The sequence below is a fragment of the Bison bison genome, unplaced genomic scaffold (assembly GCF_000754665.1).
Source record: "Bison bison bison isolate TAMUID 2011002044 unplaced genomic scaffold, Bison_UMD1.0 scf7180017864487, whole genome shotgun sequence".
Classification (NCBI taxonomy): domain Eukaryota; kingdom Metazoa; phylum Chordata; class Mammalia; order Artiodactyla; family Bovidae; genus Bison; species Bison bison.
The window spans coordinates 8252948-8271128 of NW_011495047.1; the positions used below are offsets into that span (position 1 = coordinate 8252948).

Below are 18181 nucleotides of genomic sequence, written 5' to 3' on the forward strand. Positions count from 1 at the left end.
ACAAAGACAGCCCTTGGACTGCAAGGAGATCCAACCAGTCCATTCTGAAGGAGATCAGCCCTGGGATTTCTTTGGAGAGAATGATGCTAAAGCTGAAACTCCAGTACTTTGGCCACCTCATGCGAAGAGTTGACTCATTGGAAAAGACTCTGATGCTGGGAGGGATTGGGGGCAAGAGGAGAAGGGGACGACAGAGGATGAGATGGCTGGATGGCATCACTGACTCGATGGACGTGAGTCTGAGTGAACTCCGGGAGTTGGTGATGGACAGGGAGGCCTGGTGTGCTGTGATTCATGGGGTCTCAAAGAGTCAGACACAACTGAGCGACTGATCTGATCTGATCTGAGAAGTGTCTGGAGGAACGTTTCAGAAGGTCAACTTCCAGCAGCAAGTTGACTACATGAAGACACTGAGGAAGGCTCAAGAATAAGCCTGTGGTCCTTGCCCAGGAGAGCAGTGTTATAAGGCAGTATAGGTATAGAGAAGAAATGACAACATTGGGAAACGTGTAGAACTAACAGGATTTGGTGAGTAATCCGATTGCAAAGAGAGTGGTAAAGGAAAAGGAAGAGCTCAGGATGACTTCTGAAAGCCATTGGAGATGTGAGAGGAAACTGTGTGTCATAATGACAAAGGAAGTATAAGAGGATTGGTCAGTAATGTCAAATTCTAGAAAAAAGCTGATCAAGATCGAATAGCATAAAAAAAAAAAAAGATTGAATAGCATCAGGGCTTCTCTGTGGTTAAAAATCCACCTGCCAATGCAGGGGACACAAGTGCAATCCCTGGTCTGAGAAGATTCCACATGCCACGGGGCAACTAAGCCCACAACTACTGAGCCCACACTAACGCCGGTGAGCTGCAACTATTGAAACCCACACCCTAGAGCCCATGCTCCACAGCTCCACAGCAAGAGAAGCCACCTCAATAAGCCTGCACACTCTCGACCAGCGAGTACCCCCTACTTGCTGCAACTAGAGAAAACCCACACAGCAACAACTCAGCACAGCCAAAGATAAATAAATAAAATTATTTTTAAAAAGGTTACAGATGATCTTTGCAGGAAAGTTTCAAAAGAATGGAAGGAAGGTATAGTGGGTTAAAGAATGAGCAAGAGATATGGAAGTAAAGGCAACAAATCTAGGCTGCTAGCTGTCTTACAGAAGTAATTACTTTCATTGACTAATGATGATTTCAAGGTAATGCAGAGTGGACAACATGCTAACCATTATTTGCTCAAGGAAACACTTAAGAGAAAAGCACGTTTATCTGTGAATAGATATTTGCATCTATATGGATGCCAACCCGGGCAGGATACCGGATATACTTACCCATTTGCAAGACCTCAAGGAACACCATAGCTTAACTTATTCTGTGTAAAGGAGGCATATTCTCTTTGGAATCACTCCACCATCCTCTCAGTCCTTGGGTCTTCTGAGAGACGGGGGACAGAGCCACATAACAGTTTCAAAGTGAAGTCACTCAATTGTGTCACTCTTTGCGACCCCATGGACTGTAGCCTGCCAGGTTCCACCGGTCCATGGGATTTTCCAGACAAGAATACTGGAGTGAGTTGCCATTTCCTTTCTCCAGGGGATCTTCCTGATTCAGGGATCAAAGCTGGGTCTCCCGCATTACAGGGACTCTTTACTGTCTGAGCTGCCAGGAAAACTGCTAAGAAAGTGTGAAAGTGTTAGTCACTCAGTCATGTCCGACTCTATGCGACCCCATGAACTGTAGCCTGCCAGGCTCCTCTGTCCGTGAAATGGGAACTTTATCCTTGTGAATTCAGGTACCTAGTACATTCTTGAAAGTGAAAGTCACTTAGTTTAGTCCAAATCTTTGCGGCTCCATAGACTATACAGTCCATGGAATTCTCCAGGCCAGAATACTGGAGTGGGCAGCCTTTCCCTTCTCCAGGGGATCTTCCCAACTCAGGGATCAAACCCAGGTCTCCCACATTGCAGGTGGGTTCTTTACCAGCTGAGCCACAAGGGAAGCCCAAGAATACTGAGTGAGTAGCCTGTCCCTTCTCCAGTGGATCTTCCCGACCCAGGAATCAAACTGGGGTCTCCTGCATTGCAGGTGGATTCTTTACCAACTGAGCTTTCAGGGAAGCATGCTGCTTTAAAGAAGTACAACTTGGCAATTTCAGGTTTAGGACTAGAGGTACCTCCTGAAACTATAATAAAACATTAAGTATATATATTTTTTCTTGTCTTTCTAGGGATAGAAATACCTTACAATATGTAAATCTTATATTAACCTCTCAGATTTTCAGGAAATTTTCAGGAATGCAAAATGTACAAAGTAGAAGACTGCCTCAAGATGAAGGAAAGGAGAGAGTTGGGCAGAGAAGGCAAGGAAGAGAATGCAAGGTCCAGAAAGAGGAGATTGCCACCAACCAATCCACTGATTCTTTTTAGTTTTCCGTCACACTGAGCAGCATGTGTGATCTTAGTTTCCTGGCCAGGGATCAAACCTGTGACTCCTGCAATGGAAGCACTCAGTCCTAACCCCTGGACCACCAGGGAATCCCCCAATCCATTGATTCTAAGTGCAAGTATACTGTTAATAACTGGGAGTGTGGCCAGCTAGTGTCCAGGTGTCTATACAGAGCAGTGGAGGGTGGGGACAAGGGAGGACTGTTAAGTAACACAGATGGGAAACAAGCTGTCGGTCTGGTACTCAATGAGTGAAGCCTTGAATCTCTCTCTTCTGCCTGCTCTGCTGTTCATTCCTCTCCAGGGTGGAAATGGGAATGGATCTCCAGTCTACAAGGACTGGGAGGAGAGAACATCTAGTTTTGGAGAGATGAGAAAGGGAAGCTGCTTTGTCTTTGTTTCAAGCTTGGTGGGAACAGAATGAACAGGACAATAAGCAGGACAAGAAACACTGGAACGTGGGTTTTGTGTAGAATGTGTTGGAATAGGTGTGGCAGCACCAACCACTACAGGGCTACATGAATCACTTGCAGTAATTCAGCCAGCAGCCGCTCCACATCCAAATGCCTGTCTGAGACATATAACCCTACCACTCCCTCCTGCAACCTTCCCGCAAGCCTCCAAACCTCAGTGCCTACAGTTCCACGAGTGGACACCTTCCTAAACACTACACCCACAGCTCCCAGCAGTGGGCCAAGTTTGGTCCAGGCCACAATGATCGTTCACTGATCATTCAATAAACTGTTGAGGATATGCCCGTGGGGAGGTTAGTTGACAGACGTTACTCCCCAGGCAGGCGCGGAAGGTAAACCCCTGTACACACGTCTCACAAGCGGTGTGCATGGACTACCCGACCACAGTGACTGTGTTACTGCCACCGAGGCACCTTTCCGATCTATCCAAGGCGCAGCTCACCCTCCTGGAGCACGCCCTTGCACCCGACGCCCCGCCCACTTCCCTAGGGCTGCCCCTGCCGGAAGCGGAAGTGGCGTGTGAGCCGCTGGGACGTCTAGCTCTCCGGCTCAGGAAGGCGCCCTTCTTCGCTGTGCTCTTTGGTCGCCTGTCACCATGGCGCTGGCAGTCTTGCGAGTCCTGGAGCCTTTCCCGACCGAGACACCCGCTTTGGCGGTGCTGCTGCCGCCCGGGGGCCCGTGGCCTGCGGCAGGGCTGGGCCTAGTGCTGGCGCTGAGGCCTGCAGGGGAGAGCCCGGCAGGGCCGGCGCTGCTGGTGGCCGCCGTGGAGGGACCCGGCGCGGGTACCGAAGAGCAGGGCCCGGGGCCCCCGCAGCTGCTGGTTAGCCGCGCGCTGCTGCAGCTCCTGGCTCTGGGCTCCGGGGCGTGGGTGCGGGCGCGGCCGGTGCGGCGGCCACCGTCGCTGGGCTGGGCACTGCTTGGCACTTCATCTGGGCCCGGACTCGGACCGAGAGTCGGGCCGTTGCTGGTGAGGCGCGGAGAGACCCTGCCCGTGCCCGGACCGCGGGTGCTGGAGACGCGGCCGGCGTTGCAAGGGTTGCTGGGTCCAGGGACGCGGCTAGCTGTGACTGAGCTCCGTGGGCGGGCTAAACTGGGTCCAGAGGCTGAGAACAGCAGCCGGCTCCCTCTCCCGCCGGTGGTGTCCTCCTTCGCGGCCTCTGGCACAGTCCGGCGACTAAGGGGCGTTCTGGGAGGGACTGGAGATGCACTGGGGGTGAGCCGGAGCTGTCTCCGCAGCCTCAGCCTCTTCCAGGGCGAATGGGTGTGGGTGACCCGGGCTGGAGAGTCATCGAACACTTCTCAGCCACATCTGGCCACAGTCCAAGTTCTAGAGCCTCGCTGGAACCTCTCTGAAAGACTGGGACCCGGCTCTGGGCAGCCGGGAGAGCCTCTCGCTGACGGACTGGCCCTCGTGCCTGCCACTCTGGCTTTTAATCTCGGCTGTGATCCCCTGGACGTGGGAGAGCTCAAAATCCAGGTAGGATACAGGACTGAGATCAGGAATGCTTCTTCCTCTTTAGCTCTTCTTTGCCTTAACTAAATTGGAAGATGAGAGCTGTAAAATTCGGATCCTTTACTCCTTAGAGCTTGGACTTTTCCCTTAACACCTCTTAGCCTTATTTATCCATTCTCTACAATTAAAACATGTTGGTGCATGGGAAGGGCTTTCACTATTCAGGTGAAAGGTGAGAATTACAGCCAAATTACCATGTGTAGTAATCTACTGAATCTAATCAGTTATTTGTCAAATTGTTGCAATGTATCCAGTATTGTGGGCTTACCAAGTAGGTGGAAATCCACCTGCCAATGCAGGAGGCGTGAGTTTGATCCCTGGGTCAGGAAGATCCCTTGGAGGAGGAAATGGCTACCCACTGCAGTATTCTTGCTTGTAAAATCCAATGGACAGAGGAGCCTGGTGGAAGTTGGACATGACTGAGAACGCACGCACACACATCCAGTATTGTATTGGGTAGTATGGAAGATCGTACTCCCATCTTTTGCTCACGCTGTCCTTGACTTCAAGTTCCTTCCTATTCTGTTAACCTCCTCCTCCTTCAAGGCCCTTCTACAAATGCCACCTGCTTCTTCAGTTCAGTTCAGTCGCTCAGTCGTGTCCGACTCTTTTCGACCCCATGAATTGCAGCATCCCAGGCCTCCCTGTCCATCACCAACTCCCGGAGTTCACCCAAACCCATGTCCATCGAGTCAGTGATGCCATCCAGCCATCTCATCCTCTGTCGTCCCCTTCTGCCCCCAATCCCTCCCAGCATCAGAGTCTTTTCCAGTGAGTCAACTCTTCACATGAGGTGGCCAAAGTATTGGAGTTTGAGCTTTAGCATCAATCCTTCCAATGAACACCCAGGACTGATCTTTAGAATCGACTGGTTGGATCTCCTTGCAGTCCAAGGGACTCTCAAGAGTCTTCTCCAGTACCACAGTTCAAAAGCGTCAATTCTTCGGCGCTCAGCTTTCTTCACAGTCCAACTCTCACATCCATACATGACCACTGGAAAAACCACAGCCTTGACTAGACGGACCTTTGTTGGCAAAGTAATGTCTCTGCTTTTGAGTATGCTATCAGGTTGGTCATAACTTTCCTTCCAAGGAGTAAGCGTCTTTTAATTTCATGGCTGCAGTCACCATCTGCAGTGATTTTGGAGCCCCAAAAAATAAAGCCTGACACTGTTTCTTAAAGCCTTGCAAAATCTCACACCACAAATTTAACATTACTTTTTCCTATAGCATTTTCTATCTTTCTGAGAGCTTTTATTTTATAGTTTTGTTATGATCATATACTCTCATTCTCAATTGTATATTGTTCTTGAAGGGACAGGTTTTTATTATCCTTAGTGCTTGGTGTTTAATTTTAATATTAGATTAAATACATCCAAGAGGAGTTTTTGCTTTCTACCTTTAAGGAACTTACTTCAAAAAGAAAATTGTGTTCAGGGGGACAAATATAGTCTACTGTTTAATTAAGCACCTGGATGTATGATTTAGGCCCACACTGACCAGTACAAAAGCTGCTAGCCCCTGGGTGGTTCTTTAAATCAACTGAAAGTAAGTAAAGTAAAAAATTCAGTTATTTGATTGCTTTAGTCATATGTTGAGTGTTCAGTAGCCACATGTAAATATAGAGTTTTTTTATCACTGTAGAAAGTTATATTAGGTAATGCTGCCATAGACAGTTAGTGCTGTGGGATGTCAAGAAGAAATAAAAGATATGCGTGAATGGGAGTCAGGTGTGGCTTTCCTTCTAAATGGAGGAAAAATACTGGAGCACTCAGGCAGGAGCTCATTCACCTGACCCAGCCCTTTCAGCTTCAGTGAGATCATGTCCTTTAACTGGAGCCTGAATTCAGTGTCCTCACTACTGTCCAATTAATGTTCCCAGTGGCTGCCTGGTGTCACTCAAATGACTTGTGGGAGTTAAATGTCTTTACCATTTCACTGGCTCGGGGCCAGTATAAAGGTGTCACAGAATGGTTATCATCACTGGTGAACTCTTTGGAGCTAGAGTCAGGAAAGTCAGAGTCAGAAGTCTCTTCTGGGTGCCCATTAGAAGGAGAGGTTTCTGTTTTCTAAGGAAGATGTAGGTCTTCAGCTCTACTTTCTTAGGTCTCCCATCCCACAGCCCTTGTGGTTATGGGAAGGATAAAGGATGGAAGTGTTGGTTGCTAAGAGACTGGGCAGAGCCTGAGTCCCTGGGAGAAGGTTCTAAGGTGGTGGTTATTTCTCTCATAGAGGTATTTGGAGGGCTCCAGCACCCCTGAAGACAAAGGAAGCTGCTCAGTGCTGCCTGGGCCTCCGTTTGCCAAAGAGTTACACATCGAAATTGTGTCGTCTCCTCACTACAGCACTAATGGAAACTATGACCATGTCCTTTACCGGCATTTTCAGACACCCAGGTTAGCCACTTCCCCCTTGCAGGAGGGTAGCACACCACCCTCAGTGAACTCCTCCTATCCCAGGCCTGAGATTCAGATACCAGAAAGCCTCTGATTTTAAAAAGCCACAGTATGGTGGCTAGAAGCCTCCTGGTGTGTCAGATAGACAAGAGAAATCTGGGCCAGGAGGGTAAATCCAGACATTCTAGATTGAGAAACCACTTTGATTTGAGGAGGCCCCCCAAAAGCCAGGATCCTGCTTTGCCCCTCTCTCTGGACTCTGATGCCCTCTCTGCCGTATCCCAAAGCTCTTACTAGGTCAGGTTTGTTCTCTGGACAACTGCTTGGGATCTCTGGGTGGGCAGTAGACCCCCGAGAAACAGTCTGCAGGTTGAGGGGGTGGGGCATGCAGGGATATGTCAGGCGCCTGCTATTAACTCCCACTGTGAGCTGACCAGGGCTACCGCTGTGTTACAGGGCAGTCCAGGAAGGGGATGTCCTGTGTGTGCCAACAGTTGGGCAAGTAGAGATCCTGGAAGCAAGCCCAGAGAAACTGCCCAGGTATGGAGCTGCCTTCTCTCCTGCAGCTGGGATTCTTAACCTGCGTGCAGGAGTCCTCAAGTTGAATGGAATAATTCTGTGCATAAGAGCATTTTGTTGTTGTCATGCATGTTTTTCGGGAGAGAAGGTACCTATTCTCATGTTCTCAAATAGGCGTGTGACTGAAAAGAGAATTAAGAGCCACTGCCTGCTGGCTTTGGGAGGTGTTTATCCTCAAATTGATTGGTGGTCCTAGGTATAGTAAAGCACTAAGAATGGTTCAATGGCCTAGTCCAAGGTGGGATTCCTCACTTTCTTCTTTTTTTTTTGGCTGCACCTCGTGGCATGAGGAACTCCCCCAACCAGGAATTGAACTCACAGCCCCTGCAGTGGAAGCTCAGAGTTTAAACCACTGAATCTCCAAGGAAGTCCCCCCTGCTTTCCATTCTTTTTAAAATAAGTTTTTATTTGTTTATTTACTTATTTTATGTTTTGGCTGTGCTCGGTCTTCATTACTGTGTGGACTTTTCTCGAGTTGCAGAAAGCGGGGGCTGCTCTCAAGTTGTGGTGACCTCTCACTGCAGTGGCTTCTCTTGCTGCAGAGCACACGCGCTGGGGCACGTAGACTTCAGTAGTTGTGGCTCCCCAGCTCTGGAGCACGGGCTCAATAGTTGTGGCACACGGCCTTAGCTGCCCCACGGCATATGGGATCTTCCCTCGCCAGGGATCAGATGCGTGTCTCCCGCATTGGCAGGTGGATTGTTTACCACTGAGCCATCAGGGAAGCCCTGCTTTCCATTCTCAACCAATGTTGTTTGGGCCACACCTCCCGTACACTGAGCCAGAGGAGCCCCAGTACCATCATGATTTCTGCTCTAGTGGATGGAATGTGGACACGCTGCTTTTCAGTCTTGTCTCCCAAGACAGGAGAGGAAGAGATTTGCCTTTGAGAGACCTGCTGTCTTTCCTTATCCTCAACAGAGAGTGAGAAAGAGAGCGTAACTGAGCCAGGGACCCAAAACAAGGAGGCCAACCTTTCCTCCTGTTGATTCTTACTGCAGAGACTGCATATGAAATGGTAAGGCAGGGACTTCCCATGGTTAAGACTGCACTCCCAATGCAGGGGGAGCAGGTTCAATCCCTGATGGGGGAACTAAGATCCCACATACCACATGGCGCAGCCAAAAAAAAATTCAGAATTCAGAGACTGCTTGGCTTTATATGAAGGGGGAAAATGTGTAGCTTCCTACCCCCAGATGGATTTCCTATAAGGCTTTATTAGAAGAAGAAGACACTAACCCAACTTGCCAGGAAATCCCAGTGAGGTGGTGGGACCACCCTGCAGAAACTTGGGCACAGGAGCCATCATGCCCAGGGTCTCAGGCCGAGCCAGCCTGGGTCCTCTACTAAGAGAGCAGTGCCTTGTTTGGAGTACCTAATTCAGCTTTGGTCAACATTCAGAGCTTGGTTCTGGCCAGTGCTCAGTCTCTCCAGTTTCAGGGCTGTGGTACCCAGAGGAGGGGCCTGTGGTGCCATGTGTAATTCCATTTGGTGCTCCAGGGTGCTGCTTTGAGCTTTCCCATCAAATTTACAACGAGCCTGGTGGAGAATGCCCAGCTGCTCTCCATCACTTCCAACTTCTGTTTTCCATCTTGTGTGTGTGTGTGCTCAGTCATGTCCAGCTCTTGGTGACCTGTGGACTGTAGCCCACCAGGCTCCTTTGTCCATGGAATTTTCCAGGCAAGAATACTGGAGTAGGTTTCCATTTCCTGCTCCAGGGGATTTCCTGACCCAAGGATTGAACCCATGTCTCTTGCATCTCCTGCATTGGCTTGCAAATTCTTCATACCGCTCTGCCACCACCTCTATCTTAAATAGAGCAACTGTCTATGAGCTAGCTCTCTGTAGGAAAGCTGCAGAATGCCTACCTTTTGTACTTTTAAAGGAAAACAGGCACTCGACCCTCCTGAGACAGACCAGCAAGCCAGTCCTGTTCCTGGACCTCTACTATACCAGCACCTTGGAGACCTGCCTCCCTCCTCTGGGTGCTGAGCATGTAGTTCTTACCTCTGGGTGGCTTTGGAAAAGCAGGGCCGAGCGGGCAGATGGGTCCAAGGACAGAGATGAGTGCTGTACCCTACTCCCTGGACTTGGTAAGAGGCTGCCTGGATGGAGGCTCCCCTGATCCCTGGCACAGAAGTCCACTGGCGGTGGTGCAGCTGGTCCATGCTCCCCCTGCTCCACCTCCCACACCAGGCCTGGGGCGGGGATCGAGCTCCACTGTCTGGCTCTCAGGAACGCAACCCCGTGTTCCCCAGCAGTGTCCAGATATGTTCCAGAGGTCTGGCCAACCTCAATGAGGTGGCCCATCCACTCTCCATGGATGGAGAGTAGGGGTGGAAGGGGGCTTGTGAGGGGAGAGGTGGGCGTGTCTCCCTCTCCCTTCCCTGCCCCAGGGCTCTTCCTCCTTGGATTCCATTGGCTGCCAGATGCATCTGACGGAGGTGGTTCTGCTTGATTGCGAGTCTAGGTTGTAGACCCACCCATCACTTGTTTATGGGCTTTCCTGGTGGCTCAGACAGTAAAGAATCTGCCTGCAATGTGGGAAACCTGTGTTCGATTCCTGGGTTGGGAAGATCGCTTGGAGATGGGAATGGCAACCCACTCCAGTATTGCTGCCTGGAGAATCCCATAGGCAGAGGAGCCTGGCGAGCTACAGTCCATGGGGTCCTGAGCAGTGACCCCATGAGTTGGACACGCCTGAGCAACTAACACAATACCTATTTATAATGAACAGCAGTAGGACAGGGAATTACCTGGCGGTCCAGTGGTAAAGACTCAGTGTTTCCATTGCCAGGGCTGGGTTCAGTCCTTGGTTGGGGAACTAAAACACCACCAACCGCACAATGCAGCCAACCGAACAAACAGAAAAAACCAGTGGGACAGCTTTCCTCATGTTCCAGTTCTTTCACAGTCAGTGCCTCTGGTGGTGGTCCCAAACCTAGTATGCCTCCCCTTCCACCTGAAGGCCTTTCCACCCCCACCCCTCTCTGCTGCCAGAGGGAGCAGCTGTGTGACTGTGGGATACTAAGCAAAGGAATTTGTACCCCAGGTAGACCTGAAAGAGGCCCGGGCTCTGCCATTGCTGTGCTGCCTGAGGATTACAGACAGCAGTAGTTCCTCTCTGTATCTGGAAAACTGGACTAGTAATTGCTGTCTGCTACCCTCGCCCCAAGAAAGCGATGGCACCCCACTCCAGTACTCTTGCCTGGAAAATCCCATGGATGGAGGAGCCTGGTAGGCTGTAGTCCATGGGGTCGCTAAGAGTCGGACACAACTGAGAGACTTCCCTTTCACTTTTCACTTTCATGCATTGGAGAAGGAAATGGCAACCCACTCCAGTGTTCTTGCCTGGAGAATCCCAGGGACGGGGGAGCCCGGTAGGCTTCTGTCTATGGGGTCGCACAGAGTCGGACACGACTGAAAGCGACTTAGCAGCAGCAGCAGCAGCAGCAACCCTCACCTCCCTGGTAGGCTGAGAAGCCTAACTCACTCTAACACTAGCCAGTGACTGCACAGCCCTGGTTATGGCTGGGAGCTTTTGAAAAATAAAAATGCCTGAGCCCTACCCCAGACCTATTAGAGCAGAATCAGGGTTAGGCTAGAGCCTCTGCAGTCTTTTTATTTTATTTTTCCCAAAGGAAGGAAAATGATAATTGTAAAATTCAGATATAATTCACATACCATAAAATTCACACTTTTAAAGTATATAATTCAGTGGCTTTTAGTATATTCACAAGGTTGTGCCATCAACATCACTAACTCCAAAACATTTTCCTCAGCCCAGAAAAAAACCCCCACCCGCCAGCAGTCACTCCCCGTTCCCTCCTTCCCTCAGCTGCTGGCAACCACTCCTCTACTGAATGGAATCACAGTATGTGAGAGATGTTGTTTTTTTTTTTTTTTAAGTTTCACAGATAATTCTAATGTACAGCCAAAACAGAGAAACATTAATCGCTAAATGTCATTATGAAGGAATCTGCTTGCGATCATATCTTATGGGTGACTAAGAGCTGAAGGACTCTTTCTTTCGAGGTTTTAGGTGGCCTTGGTGGGTACATTTTTTTTTTGGTGGGTGCATATTTGAGGGAGAGTCTGTGTCCTCAAGCCAGTGAAAACGGGCAGATGGTCACTGCTTGGTGTGGCAGTGGCTTCTTCCATCAGAGTGAGTAGGCAGGAGAAACACACCCTAAGGTGATGTTGGTATGAGGGGTGCCAAGGACAGGCACAGCTCCTGCTCTTAAAACGTGTATGATCCCGTCAGAGAGATAAGGAAGACCACCTGCTTTCCTTTACCGCCACGTCCCCCGCTTCCTGCCCACCTCCGCCACATCTGGGGGCATTTCTTTGTACTGCTCTTCCATTTGTCCCTGCAGTGGACCTCTGACTGAGACAGCGCGTTGCCCTTAAGAAGGATTGGATGTGGGCTCTGGATCTGGGGTTCATTAGGCCTCTCTCCCTACAGGTGGCAAGAGATGTTTTTTAAAGTGAAGAGAACAGTTGGGGAGGCTCCAGACGGGCAAGCCAGAGCCTACTTAGCCGACTCCGCCCATACCTCCTTGTACTTGGTGAGGCCCTGGCGGTGGGGATTGACCTGGGGAAAGGAGCAGAAAGAATTTTTGTAGAACAGACTGGTGGCTGCCAAGGGGGAAGGAGTTGGGGAAGGCATGGAGTGGGAGTTCGGGATTAGTAGATGCAGACTTTTATATACGTGTTTAACTGAATCACTATGCCGTATGGTGGAAAGTAACACCACATTGTAAATCAATAAATTAAATACTTCAATAAAGTAAATTAAAAACAACTTCTAGAAACTAAAGCTTCCTCCCACCTTTCACAGGTGGGTTCTACCCTGAGCCTGGTTCCAAGGCTTCCTTCAGGGGACTCCACTCCCTGGAGCAGCTTGTCTCCTCCAGGCCTGGAGGCCTTGGTGACCGAGCTCTGTACTGCTCTGAAGCCTCGCCTCCAGCCAGGGTGAGTGAGGATGCTGCAGCCTCGGTGTGAGAGAAGGCTGCCCGGAGCATCCCCGGAGGAGCAGCAGGCCAGACAAGCAGTACCTGATGCCCTGGCTGTGGTGGGATTGGGTGGGCCTCCCTCCAACCATCGGGCCCAGGCCCCTAGCCCATGTCCTGTCCGTAAGCAAATTCCCAGGCTTCTTTTTGGGAGTAACCTCTGCCCTCCTCTGTCAGCTGTGGAGAGAGACTCTCCCCCAGGGTCATTTGTCTCTGAGGCTGCCCTTCCCTTGGAGAGCCCACTAGTCATCCCGATTTTCACCACCTGGGCCCTGAAAGACAAGGTCCTCATACCGCTGGCCCATGTGTAGCCACAGACCCCTTCCTAATTCCCTCCATACAATCCAGACCAGACAGAACAGCCAAGGTTTCACTGATGACAAAAAGAAGTTAATCCCCTGGATATGCCCCAGGCCCCTGCCAGAATTCCACTGATGGTATGGGAAATATGGCCTCACCAAGTGGTGACGGCCCTGGCGGGGAGGGGTGCAAGAGGTGCATCAAGGAGAGTGTCTGCTTTCTGGATCTGAGGGGGCCTGTGTCACTGGGGACTCCCTTCTGGGCAAGATAGAGGAAGCAAATGTCTGTTCTCTGGTTGCAGGGGTGCCCTGCTGACAGGGACTGGCAGTGTCCTTCTACGGGGCCCCCCGGGCAGTGGGAAGACCACCGCAGTCGCCGCAGCCTGCAGCCGCCTTGGGCTCCACTTATTGAAGGTGAGGGTCCCTGGAGAGTAGACCCCCAACTCCATCTCCTCTGCAGCCCAGATTCTCCCTCTCCTCTCTGACCACGGGGCCCACTGGGCCAGTGGATCAGGCATAGTCCCGTGATGCTGAGCTACCGAGAGATGCTCTCAAGAAGGAGCACACTCCAGGACTTCCTTGGTGGTCCAGTGGTTACGAATCTGTCTGCCAATGAAGGGGACACAGGTTTGATCCCCGATCCAGGAAGATCCCACGTGCTGCAGAGCAACTAAGCCCGTGCACCACAACCACCTAAACCCACGTGCCCTAGAGCCCGTGCCAAGAGAAGCCACCGCAATGAGTAGCCCCCACTCACTGCAAAGAAAGCCCATGCACAGCAAGGAAGGTCCAGTGCAGCCAAAAATAAAATTAATTAAAAAGAGGATACTGCCAAGGTTTTGGTGGGCAGTCCAGGGAATGTGGTTAGGGAAAAGAAGAGTTAGGGCTTGGCCAGTGTTGCCTTCCTCCCCCATCCCCACCCTCCAAAAAGATGGCTTGCCCCTTCTGAGCCCTCCCCCCTTCTCCTGCCCTGGTCGTGCCTGCCCCTTCCCTTACTCACAGGCCCGTCGGGACCCCCTCCCCAGGTGCCCTGCTCCAGCCTCTGTGCAGACAGTAGCGGCGCTGTGGAGACAAAGCTGCAGGCTGCTTTCTCCCGGGCCCGGCGCTGCCGGCCTGTGGTTCTTTTGCTGACAGCTGTGGACCTGCTGGGCCGGGACCGTGATGGACTGGGTGAGGACGCCCGGGTGGTGGCCACGCTGCGGCACCTCCTCCTGGATAAAGACCCACTCGCCAGGTAGCATCCAGCACTGAGCGGGGAAAGTAGTGGGGCCAGCCTTCTCTCCCCGACCCTGTCAGTGGCTTTCAGACATCCCACCTGGCTACTCTCCAGGCAGCCCTGCCTGAGCTGAGGAGGTGGGCGTGCCCACAGGGAGGAGGGTGCGGACCCTGCTGTTTCTTTTTGTGCTTAGTCACTCAGTCGTGTCCAACTCTGCGACCCCATAGACTGTAGCCCACCAGGCTTCTCTGTCTATGGGATTTCCCAGGCAAGAATACTGGAATGGGTTGCCGTTCCCTTCTCCAGGGGATCTTCTCAACCCAGGGATTGCACCCGGGTCTCTTGCATTGTAGGCAGATTCTTAACTGACTGAGCCATGGGCTGTTTCTTGGGGAATGCTGAAGCACGGCCTCTGCCCTCATTGAGCTCCCTGTGTGGGGGGGGATGCCCCATCTGGGAAGCTTTGGGGCTCCCATCTCCCTCTCTCATCCCTGCCCTGCAGCCACCCTCCTGCACCAGCCTCAAGATGAGGCTGCACTCAGAGGCTGCTGGCCACCTTCCCGCCCTCAGTACCCACTCCCTGTCCACAGCTGCCCTCCCCTGATGGTCGTGGCCACGACCAGCCGGGCCCAGGACCTGCCTGCAGATGTGCAGACAGCATTTCCTCACGAGCTGGAGGTGCCCGTGCTGGCAGAGGCGCAGCGGCTCAGCGTCCTCCGGGCTCTCACTGCCCACCTCCCCCTGGGCCAAGAGGTGAACCTGGTGCAGCTGGCGCGGCGTTGTGCGGTGAGTGCCCGGCAGGGCGCCGGCCTCCTCGCACGCTCTGGTGGGAGGCAGTCAGTGAGGGTGGAGAACCCGAGGCCTCAGTGCTGGGCCCGTGCACCAGCCAGGGGACTGCCCCTCCCTCCCCGCACGGGGGCTGCCTGCTGTGCCTGCTCACACATCCCCTCCTGTGCTTCCCCAGGGCTTTGTGGTGGGGGACCTCTTCGCCCTTTTGACCCACAGCAGCCGGGCAGCCTGCACCAGGATCAAGAACTCAGGGTGAGGAAGCTGGGCCTGGGAGGGGCAAGAGGCAGTCTGGGTGGGCAGGGGCTGGAGAGGAAGGGAGAAAGGTGAGGGCCCCAGTGGGAAGGAGGCTTCAGGGCTGGTCCTCCACAGGCCTCCCTGGGTTTCTCTTTGCAGCTGGGCTGGCGGCTTGAGTGAGGAGGATGAGGGGGAGCTGTGTGCTGCGGGCTTCCCTCTCCTGGCTGAGGACTTTGGGCAGGCACTGGAGCAGCTGCAGGCCGCTCACTCGCAAGCCATCGGAGCCCCCAGGGTAGACACTCGAGGCCCATGGGGGTGGGACCCGAGCACCCTCCACCAGCCGGTGCCCAGCCACACCCTTCCCGCCTCCTAGATCCCCTCGGTGTCCTGGCACGACGTGGGCGGGCTGCAGGAGGTGAAGAAGGAGATTCTGGAGACGATTCAGCTTCCTCTGGAGCACCCTGAGCTGCTCAGCCTGGGCCTGAGGCGCTCTGGCCTTCTGCTCCACGGGCCCCCTGGCACGGGCAAGACCCTCCTGGCCAAGGCAGTGGCCACGGAGTGCAGCCTCACCTTCCTCAGGTGGTGACTGGGCCCAGCCAGGAGGGCAGGTGGACTGGGGGCTGTGGCTGGCTGGGCAGCAGAAGCGGGTGGCCAGGAGGTCAGTTGTGTGTTTCTGCATCTTGAGGAGTCTCACCCTCTCCTATCACCTCCCTCAGCGTGAAAGGGCCCGAGCTCATCAACATGTACGTGGGCCAAAGCGAGGAGAATGTACGGGAAGGTGAGTGAGTGGGGGCGGAGGGAGAGCCCTCAGGCTGCTGGCCGTCGCCTCTAGTCTTCCTCTCCAGGTCAGGTTCCTGCCTGGAGGGGCCTTTACCTGAAGTGCTAGTGATCAGCTGCCAACCTGGGTTGCCCTCCCCATCTCCTGATATCTAACCCCCACCCAACCGGGCTTCTCCGTCCTATGGGCCCCTCTCTCCTCAGTGTTTGCGCGGGCCAGGGCCGCAGCTCCCTGCATCATCTTCTTTGATGAACTGGACTCCTTGGCCCCAAACCGGGGGCGAAGTGGAGACTCTGGAGGTGTGATGGACAGGTGGGGGTCTGAGCCAGGATTCTGGGGTCCAAGACGGAGGGGTATGAGACAGGTTGTACTAGTCTTGGCCGCCCAAAGGGTTCCTGCCCTTCTGGTTCTGCGATCCCGTAGCAGAAGCTAAAAGGGGCCGTGGAATTGGGTGTGAGGCTTTGAGGAGACGGGAGCCAGGGTGGGAGGGTCCACAGGGCACGACCAGCCAGGGGCCCTGTGGAGACAGCCTGCAGAGGCACCCCGTGGAGGTGAGAGGGTGAGGATGCACCGCGCACACTCTCGTTTCCACTCCCTCCTTCGCAGGGTGGTGTCTCAGCTCCTGGCTGAGCTGGATGGGCTTCACAGCACCCAGGATGTGTTTGTGATCGGAGCCACCAACAGACCAGACCTGCTGGACCCTGCCCTCCTGAGGCCCGGCAGGTGTGTGCCCCATCCCTCTCACCTCCACCAGGCCCCTCTGGACTTGCCCCTTGAACCCTATCTGTGCCTCTCCACCCTCATGCTGGGCTCCTTGACACCCACCTATCTCCCTAAAGGTTTGACAAGCTGGTGTTTGTGGGAGTGAATGAGGACCGCGCCTCCCAGCTCCGTGTTCTGAGTGCCATCACACGCAAGTACGCCCCATTAGAGGGAGGGTCCCCCCAGGGGCTTGGGCCTTGGGATGGTTAGGAGATGAGTGCCAAGTCCACAATAAGCTGGTCAGGGATGCCTTCCAGTGGAGTCAGGGAAGCTAGTAAGACTTTCCTGTGTACCTACAACAGGTTCAGGCTGGAGCCCTCTGTGAGCCTGGTGGACGTCCTAGACCACTGCCCGCCCCAGCTGACGGGCGCGGACCTCTACTCCCTGTGCTCCGACGCCATGACGGCTGCCCTCAAACGCCGAGTTCGGGACCTGGAGGAAGGTGCGCCGCTCCCCAGGCCCAGAGGTCCACCAGAAACTAGTGGGCACCAGGCCTGGTTCTGGATTTCAGAGGAGGGTCTCTTGACCCCCTGGGAGACTCTAGGCAAGAAGGTGCCTACCCGGGGCGCTCCCCTGCTCAGGCAGAGGCCACAGCCTCCTTTTGTCACCCCTAGGCCTGGAGCCCGGGAGCTCGGCCCTGCTGCTCACCATGGAGGACCTGCTGCAGGCCGCGGCCCGGCTGCAGCCCTCGGTCAGCGAGCAGGAGTTGCTCCGGTACAAGCGCATCCAACGCAAGTTTGCTGCCTGCTAGGAGCCCCCTGCAGCCTGGGACCTGCCCACAGGGGCTCACGGAGACCTAGGAGACCAAAAGCCAACGCCCGCCCACCTGAATGCTGCCTACCTCCGGTCGACCCCCTGGTGCTAAGTGCCATCAGGAGCCCCAGGAGAGCTCAGGACACACCCTCTTTGGACCTGACTGCCTTCCAGGCCATCTCCAACCCTCAGGCCCCTCTGCTCAGGAGGAGCAGTCTGGTCCTGAGGTAAGCCCCAGTGGGAAGCGTGGAAGTCACTCAGTTGTGTCCGACTCTTTGCGACCCCATGGACTGTAGCCTGCGGGGCTTCTCTGTCCATGGAATTCTCCAGGTAAGAATACTGGAGTGGGTAGCCGTTCCTTTCTCCAGGGGATCTTCCCAACCCAGGTATCAAAACCCAAATCTCCCGCATTGTAGGCGGATTCTTCACCATCTGAGCCACCAGGGAAGCCCCATGTGGGTCTGAAAATAAAGTGTATGCTGCCCCCTGCTGGAGTTGCGGTCGGTGTGGGGAGGAGCAAGGCTGTGGAGGCGCAACCCCCGAGAGCCTCATCCTTCTGACATGAACACAGGGGAACAGGACCTGAAAAGGCACAGACTGTATTGTTCAGCCTTCCGTCCTCCTGAGCGCAGCGGAAGTCTGCCCCTCCCCACACCCCCAGGATCCGCACTGTAGGGGCCGCACTGTGGAGCCACCGGTCCCCTCCTCCCCAGACGGAGCCTGGCAGCGCCGGGGCAGAGGGTGGGAGCCGAGGCCTCGCTCAGGCAGTCTTCTTGAGCACGTGGATGAAATAGCAGGGAACGTAGGCCTGGCCCGGCTTGTAAGGTTTGAAGTCACCCAGGACGGTGTGCTGGCACTTGCCCCCAAAGGCTGTTCGAAGCAACTCCGTAAAGGATGCCAGGCAGTGAGGGTAGTAGGAGAGCCGGAACTTAC

General features: G+C 53.8%; 2 protein-coding genes across 3 annotated transcripts in view; one reads left to right on the top strand and one right to left on the bottom strand.

The window, feature by feature from the left end:
* The first annotated feature begins 3430 nt into the window (after positions 1-3430).
* Positions 3431-17737, top strand: PEX6 (peroxisomal biogenesis factor 6). Of its 2 annotated transcripts, XR_827299.1 has the most exons (18): positions 3431-4395; positions 6663-6826; positions 7283-7366; positions 11871-11973; positions 12246-12379; positions 13019-13130; positions 13742-13950; positions 14523-14718; positions 14897-14973; positions 15115-15247; positions 15329-15534; positions 15672-15733; positions 15937-16045; positions 16340-16456; positions 16573-16650; positions 16798-16937; positions 17110-17578; positions 17665-17737. XR_827299.1 is itself a non-coding variant. In XM_010863152.1 (17 exons), exons 1-17 carry the CDS (start codon positions 3514-3516, stop codon positions 17244-17246), a joined length of 2943 nt encoding a protein of 980 aa, XP_010861454.1. In that variant the 5' UTR covers positions 3431-3513; the 3' UTR covers positions 17247-17737. The 2 variants fall into 2 exon arrangements, 1 of the variants encoding a protein (XP_010861454.1); XM_010863152.1 differs by having other exon boundaries at positions 17110-17737.
* Positions 17738-17831: 94 nt separating this feature from the next.
* The window catches only part of GNMT (glycine N-methyltransferase), a 4422-nt gene continuing 4072 nt past the window's right edge, over positions 17832-18181 (bottom strand). The window contains exon 6 of the mRNA XM_010863153.1: positions 17832-18181. Within this exon, the coding sequence (XP_010861455.1) occupies positions 18009-18181 (173 nt within the window). The 3' untranslated portion in view covers positions 17832-18008.